Source organism: Juglans regia, chromosome 4, assembly GCF_001411555.2.
Source record: "Juglans regia cultivar Chandler chromosome 4, Walnut 2.0, whole genome shotgun sequence".
In the NCBI taxonomy this organism is placed as follows: Eukaryota; Viridiplantae; Streptophyta; class Magnoliopsida; order Fagales; family Juglandaceae; genus Juglans; species Juglans regia.
In genome coordinates this window covers 26,466,104-26,473,808 of record NC_049904.1, presented here as the reverse complement: position 1 = coordinate 26,473,808, position 7,705 = coordinate 26,466,104, and the positions used below count along the sequence as shown (strand labels likewise).

General features: G+C 35.1%; 1 protein-coding gene across 2 annotated transcripts; it reads left to right on the top strand.

Moving 5' to 3' along the window:
- Nucleotides 1-592: 592 nt before the first annotated feature.
- Nucleotides 593-7,228, top strand: LOC108993315 (microtubule-associated protein 70-5-like). Of its 2 annotated transcripts, XM_035689665.1 has the most exons (12): nucleotides 593-970; nucleotides 3,965-4,050; nucleotides 4,200-4,265; nucleotides 4,358-4,528; nucleotides 4,645-4,815; nucleotides 4,902-5,057; nucleotides 5,136-5,282; nucleotides 5,459-5,530; nucleotides 5,626-6,225; nucleotides 6,514-6,618; nucleotides 6,721-6,792; nucleotides 6,943-7,228. In XM_035689665.1, exons 1-11 carry the CDS (start codon nucleotides 880-882, stop codon nucleotides 6,745-6,747), a joined length of 1,692 nt encoding a protein of 563 aa, XP_035545558.1. In that variant the 5' UTR covers nucleotides 593-879; the 3' UTR covers nucleotides 6,748-6,792; nucleotides 6,943-7,228. The 2 variants fall into 2 exon arrangements, with proteins under 2 accessions (XP_035545558.1, XP_018823739.1); XM_018968194.2 differs by lacking the exon at nucleotides 6,721-6,792 and having other exon boundaries at nucleotides 6,514-6,661.
- Nucleotides 7,229-7,705: the final 477 nt, after the last annotated feature.

Genomic DNA, 7,705 nt, shown 5'->3' with positions numbered 1-7,705 from the left:
TTATTATATGAGAAATGATAGTTGCAGTCGTAGAGTACTGCGCAAGTGTCCCGCAATCATTTTTAAAAAAGTGGGTAAATACAAAACTTATATGAAAAAAAATTAATTTTTTAATAGTGGACTCTACTTTTTTTCGATCAATACAATTACACGATACTTGCGTATTATACGACTATATATAACATTACTCAATATATATTTCTCTCACGCTCTAGAGTTCAGGTAGGAACTCGGGATATCCAAAATGGTGTGCAAGTAGCAACAAATGGCAATAATAGGACCTTAGACATTCTCTTGAATAATATAAATAAGCATGACCATCGTTGGATGGTCCAAAAGAGATTAGGTCGTAAAGCATTTCACATTTATCTTAAATTAAGCACAATTAAATGCAAATGCAATAAATTAGAAAGAGTCATCCTGAAATAGTACCGTTGAAAAAGCATGAATTTTGTACCCCACTCACTATATTTTCTGGTAGAGATATTACTTTCTAGATTAACAAGTAGTTCAAGATTGTGACGTTCAAAAATAAATTTTAAACATCATGATAAAGGCGAAGTAACCGTTACTGTCATGAGGACGGAAGAGAGAGAGAGAGAGAGAGAGGTAAACCAGCCGGCGAGGCCGGCTTGTGATGATCTGCACCTTTCAAAATTTTGCTTCACAAAAAGGGAAGACAATCCCACTCTTTGCGGTCAATTCCTTGCAAGATAGGACTCTTGAATCATCCTCTCTCAAATAAAAGCAGCTGGCTCCTTTGAGATTCATCATCACCCATTAAAACCCAGGACTTGGATTGCTCTTGCTGTTGGACTTTGTGTCTTCCTAGTAGCATTTTTAAAGCACCAGAGAATTAGAAGAAAGTAAAAGATCAAGATGGGAAGCTTTTTAGGAAGTGAAGATGCCTCTCTTTCCCACTCAGACCCTTTAGTTTTGGAGCTCAATCGTTTGCAGAATTTACTCAGAGGTTTCTCTCTTCTTCTCTAACAGTACAGTACACACACGTTCACACATTTTCTTTTTTAAGTCTGCAATGTCTTCATTGCTACAGTGAGTTGAGTTTGATGTTTAGTTTTTTTGGTTCGATAGAAGTTGAATGTTGTTTCTGCATAAGTTCGTATAAACGAACCCTGTCATCTTAAGTTTGATCAGTATTTCTCTTGTTGTTGTTCTCTTTGTATATCTGTTTTGGTTCTTTTATTTTATTCTTCCCGTTATAAAGTTTAAACCTTTTTGTTTTGGGATCAAAATATGAAGGAATTTTAAACTCTATCAGCTTTCTTGGTTGGATTTGCAAGGATGATTCAGGGGTTCATATCCATCCTACTGTAGCGTACGTATATACGTGTACATATGCATATATCGTCTTCTCGGCAATCCTTGTCTTTTGGAAATGATTTGTTTTCTGCATAGAATCCATGCATGCGGCCTTATTGCCTAAGAATGTGAATTCCACCCTCCATTAATGTTTCACCTAAAAAAAACTTCCATAAACTCCCTCAAATCTGGTTAAAAATACGTGGGTTGATTGAGATAACTCTAACCTTGAAAAATGGAGGTATGGAGTTCGAAATCCCCTCTCCCAAGCAAAAAAAAAAAAACTCCCTCGAGTATTAAACTCTCGAAAATGTTTAAAATCGGGACCTGAATAATTTTGTTTATTAGTAGTAAATATATAATATATTAGGGTCAAAACCAAAGACCCTAGCTGATATTATACTAGTTCATTTTTACCTGAAAAAGTATTTACTATTTCAAAACATTTCTATGAGCCATTTTAAAGGCTTGTTTAGAGATTATCTCATAATTCTTAAATAGTAACGAAATAATTTAAGTAAATATATTTTATTAGATTTTGAAAGAGGAGAGAAAAAATTGAATAAAATACTATAATGTTAAAAAATATAATTTTTTAATATAATTTTTGTTTTGAAGTTTGTAAAAATTGTTTTGGTTTTTGTGTTTTATTTTGGAATTTATAAAAATTATATTGATTTTTGTGTTTGAATAATGATTAAGTAATGATTAAATGAAAAAGTTAAAATTTTGAAATTAAAAAGTATTTTTTATTTGAATGATATTTATAAATAAAATTATGAGAAATTTTAAGAATTCTTAAAATTCTCATGGTATACAAGCATGCCCTAAGTGTCTTCTAACGGTTGTGGAGGCTGACACCATGCTAGCTTAGAGTCATGTGTTGCAAACAAGGACAAGACCCACCCCTTGAAAGAACGTAGAAAACTCAAACTAGAAAATAATAGTAATACTAAATATAATATTAGAGTGTACAAATTTCGTTTATTTTGAAAAAAATTAGGTTTATTATAAGATTATTTTTTTGTTAGATCTTAAATTTATCTTTTAACAGGATTGTACGAGACTTGCACACTTTAAAACTATATAAATTATTTCTCATAAAATAAATAAATATATACAAGGGACAACCAAGAAATCTTGAGAGAAGGATACACACAAACATACATACATATATATATATATATATATATATATATATATAGAACATGCTTTTCAAAACTCACGCTTAAATTTATTACTTTATGCATACTTGGCAAACAAACATCGATCTTAGATAGTTTTATTCCCAAATATAAAACATGTACAGTGTGAAGTTTAGGACCCTTCATAATAGAAGACGAGAGAAAATGATAAAATCAATTGTTTAGGAAAACTCTCTAGAAATTTTAAAAATACTCAAAAAATATTCAGAAATACTTCTCCCAAACATTAATTTATTGAAATAAACCAAGAGAGGTGCGATCTAGGTTGCCCGTTTTGGCTGCACTTTCTGCCCACCATGGGTGTCATGATTTGGGGCGATCTAGGCCGCCACCTTCAGGTTACCATAACTTTTTCAGTTAAAAATTTACTTTTCAAATTATATATTACATTCTCTATAAAACAACAAAAAATCAAAGGTTTCTAAAATGTTTTTACATCCAAACATTTTCTCAATGGGTAATGTTAACGTCCAAAAAAGGTGCGGCCTTGAAGAGAAGAAAGATTATTTCTTGGGATGCGTTGAGATGAGTTGGGTCTCGATTAGTGTTGTTTGTAGCCCCCCGACAGTAGTTCTGTGCGGCTGTACGGTGTCGGGTCATATATTCATAGTGATGAACAATATTTAAATACAGAGAAAATAAGAAGAGATGAACTCACAGATTTACATGGTTTGGCACTAAGCCTACGTCTACGGAGGTTTGGGAATGAGAGATTCCACTATAATATGCTTGTTTACAATCTCTCATAGCCTCTCATTTCTCAATATACAATGAGAGCTGGAGATCTACTTGCTGAAGAATATGTTATCTTTGGAGCTCTCTTCCTGAAGATTGAAAAAGAAGTCAAAGATGAACCAAAAATTTCCCGAAGCCGTAGGCACCCTGTCCCTTTTATCTGACCATCTGCTTGTGTGGGTCTTGGTAGTGGTGAGAGATGTCTGCTTGGCGTGTTTGACCCTCTCTCCCTTTCCTACTTTCTCATGACAACTTTTTGTCTACTGAAACCCTCACCCCTAGTCCCTTCTTGTCCCATCTTCTATATCTTTATCTTCTAGTGATGGTCTTTTGATGAGCTGGGTCTTTAAAATCACTTTGGGCCTGGTGTATTTTATCCCCTCATAGGTCCCCTTGCAAAACTCTGGTAAAACCTGATCTTCAAAAAGTTTTCACATTCGTTCAATGACTCATGAAGTTGAATATTCAACTTTTTTATCTAATCATTACAATTAAGGTTAAAAAAAACTGAAAAATGGTCTTAAATTTTAATTCTATAACATAAAATTATAATATTAAACCTTGTAGGCACCTGTTTAACTGTTTTAGAGCTAATATTTGACCATTGTACATGTTTATATTAAGTTAGAAACTACCCCTGTGCAGATAAACACGTTTGCGTAGAAATAACTGTCCTTTTTCCACCTTTTTTTAATATTGTTCAGAGAAGGACAGGGAGTTAGGAGTTGCCCAGGGAGAAATCAAAGCTTTGAGAGCGACTGAGGCTCTGAAGGATAAGGCTGTAGAAGAGGTAATCACATGCCAGACATAATCACTCACAGTGATCTGCACACATGACACATCATTCATTGCAGACTATGTAATTCCAAGTACAGTAAAAGCCCTTTGTTGGAGTTCACCACTAAATTTGTGTTCATATTTATTTTGTTATTTAAACAGCACAGAAATGAAGTTACTAAAACGGAAGAGAAACTCCGAATCAGTGAAAATCTTGTTGAACATAAGGTAAGTCGAGGCTGCTTTACCAAGATTTCTTGGAGCTACTGATATATGTGTTAAATTATAAAGGCTAAGATATTCCAATCATGTCAATACAGAACCTTGAAATCAAGAAACTAACAAGTGAGAAGAAAGATGCATTGGCTGCACAACATGCTGCTGAAGCAACCCTTAGGAGGGTGTATGCAAATCAAAAAGACAATGACTCCGTTCCTATTGAGTTAGTTGTTGCTCCTCTTGAAGCTGAAATCAAAATGTACAAAAATGAGGTAAGAGTTGACAGTTTAAACTTATAAAGGACCTTGTTTTCGAAAGCCAATGCAGTGTATCGACATTTTTTATGGCTCACACTGCATGCACTTTTCCACTGCTCTTGGCCTTTTAGATTGCAGCATTACAGGAGGATAAGAAGGCTATGGAACGTCTCACCAAGTCAAAAGAATCAGCTCTATTGGAAGCAGAGAAGTTCTTGAGAAGTGCTTTAGATAGAGCTTTAATGATAGAGGAAGTTCAAAATCATAACTACCAATTGAAGAGACAGATTGAGATTTGCCAGGCATGACTTCATCAAACACCCAGTTTTGTTGATGGAAATAACAAGCTTTTGAGTCATTAACCAAGTTTTATAAATACCACATGCAGGAGGAGAACAGAATCCTTGAGAAAACCAATCGCCAAAAGGTTTTAGAGGTTGAAAAGCTTAGTCAAACGATTCAAGAGCTTGAGGAGGCCATTCTAGCTGGTGGGGCTGCAGCAAATTCCATTCGTGACTACAAACGGCGGATGGAAGAATTGAATGTATGTGTCAAGCTTATATACAGTGGTTACAGTATCTTGTACTTTGTCAAATTGCTATAAATGGTTCCAAATTCTCAGGAGGAAAAGAGGACTCTGGAAAGAGAATTAGCAAGAATCAAAGTTTTAGCAAACAGAGTTGCAACTGTGGTGGCTAATGAGTGGAAAGAAGAAAATGATAAGGTCATGCCCGTCAGAAAATGGATGGAAGAGAGAAGACTGCTGCAGGTATTTTCTTTCCCTGCAAAATTACAGGAGCCCAATATTTTACACATTTAACAGTTCAAGTAACTTTAGAAGATCGATCATACAACAATAGACAAGACTACTGAGCAATGTTAGTGTGGCAACTTGAGTAAATATACAAATGAAGACAGTTTTTTCCGTTTCTATTTTTTGTGTAGGCAGAGATGCAGCGCTTGAGAGACAAACTAGCCATATCAGAGAGAACAGCTAAGGCAGAAGCACAACTTAAGGTGAACATATGACTCTCAATCTTCCAGTCAGTCAATCTAAATCTCTTGCTTTTAATTATTGAGTAAATTTTCTGTACCGATGTAAACTTTTTCAGGATAAATTAAAGCTCAGACTTAAGATTATTGAAGAAGGTTTGAAGGATGTCTCGAATTTCTCGGTCAATCCTAAAAGGTTTTTTGGGTCCCCAAGAACAGAGAAGTCCAGTAACATTTTTGGCTTTCTAACAAGCAATGGTGGAACGAAAAAAAGGTCTACATCCCAGCCAAGGGCTTCTTCCATCAGTAGAAGCTTATTATTGCAACAACCCAGTATGGAAAATGAAACAGACAATGTTGCTGGAGGAGACCTAAAACAAGCAAGTAGCTTGAGAAAGAAAAACTCTTCCGGAGAAAATGTGCTGAGAAAAGGCATGTGGGCATCTAGAAGTAAAGTTGTTGATAGCAGTGAAAAAGAGAACACAGAAATAAGGGCAGACACAGACATGAATATCAGTAAGGGCAACGAGGATGAAACAACAGCCTCACCAGAAATCAAACCCAAAAGTGGCAGCAATGTGGATCCACAAAACGAAGGAAGTAATGAAGATGTGGTCTCAGGATATCTGTATGATAGACTTCAAAGAGAGGTCATCAACTTAAGGAAACTTTGTGAAGTAAGAGACAGTACTTTAAATGCTAAAGACGAAGAAATAAAGGTATAGACAGCTACACATGCTCTCTCTCTCTCTCCCTCTCGTAGACAACTGATTGCATGAGGTTAGGGCAGGTTTGGGGCCAAAAACAAAACACAAAATTTTCATCTCATCTCATCTCATTATTACACCTTTCTCAAATCTCCATACAAAATATAATAAACAATTCAACTTTTTCAAATCCCAATACACCTTTTTCAAATCCCAAAACAATAATAATATTAAAACTTAATATTTTAAACTTCAAAACAAAACACGAAATTCTCATCTCACCCTCTAAACCTACCGCAGATGCTCATGAAGAAGGTTGATGCACTGTCAAAAGCCATCGAAGTAGAGTCTAAAAAAATCAAGAGAGAAGCAGCAGCTAGAGAAAAGGAAGCTGCATCAATGAAGGTGGATGATAATAGAAAGAGCAGACATGCATACTTCTCTAAAGGTACAAATTTTGTCTACTTTTTCCTCTTTTTTACTCAGCTTTCTTTCATGCTTCAATAGTTTCAACCCAAGGCATTGAAATCCTAGATGATATGACTTATCTAAAGAGAAGACATACATACTTATCTAAAGGTACAAATTTGTAAACTTTTTCCTCTTTTTTACTCAGCTTTCATGGCTCAACAATTTCAACCCAAGGCCTTGAAAATCCTAGATGATATGACATCTCATTGACTTTGTTTCTCATTCCTTAGATTTTTGGTGGTTTGCTATTCGCTGCAGGGTAACGACATCATCATGAAGATTCTTTACGTTTGGAGAAAAATTCGAAATTAATAGAAAATTAGTGGATTTGTTTGCAACATCGTGTGGTTTTTCAGTGTACATACACAGAAGAAGTTTGATGATACACGGAAGAAATAAAGTTCTGCTTTGATGTGGGAACTGACTTTGTAACATCCTCAGATGATGTTGATTTGCGTTTTCCTCTGCTTGAGAGTATGTAAATGGTATCCCACACGGTTTCATGGCTTATATTCGTGAATAAATATTAGTTCGATTCAGGAAAGTAAGAAGGAAATGGATTTGTTTTTTTCCTGCCTATTCTTTTAACCAAAATGGACCTGAATCTGATCACATTAAACCAGAATCACGTGAACTTTAATGGGAAATCTTAATAAGATGTATGAAGAATCTAACGCCAAGGTATTATTTGCCCATAAAACACATCAAGCTGAAAGCCCATCTCTTGTAACATTTCTTCCTTTTTTTTTTTTTTTTTTTTTAATGCCAGGAACATCTCCAAAGCAGGGTCCTTCGGACCTATTTCTGCAGAGTAAAACTCTGATCCCATGCATCGTACCATCGGAAGTTTCCTTATACGAAACTGGTTAAATCGTTGACTTTTCATCAAGAGGTGTGATCTCAAAAGATTGTTTGCATTCATGAGATGTTAAACTTTAGATCTTGAAGAGAGTGATATCTCAAGACCAATACCTTTATCACTTGGGCCAACCCCTTAGAGTTTCTTGTAACATTTCTTACA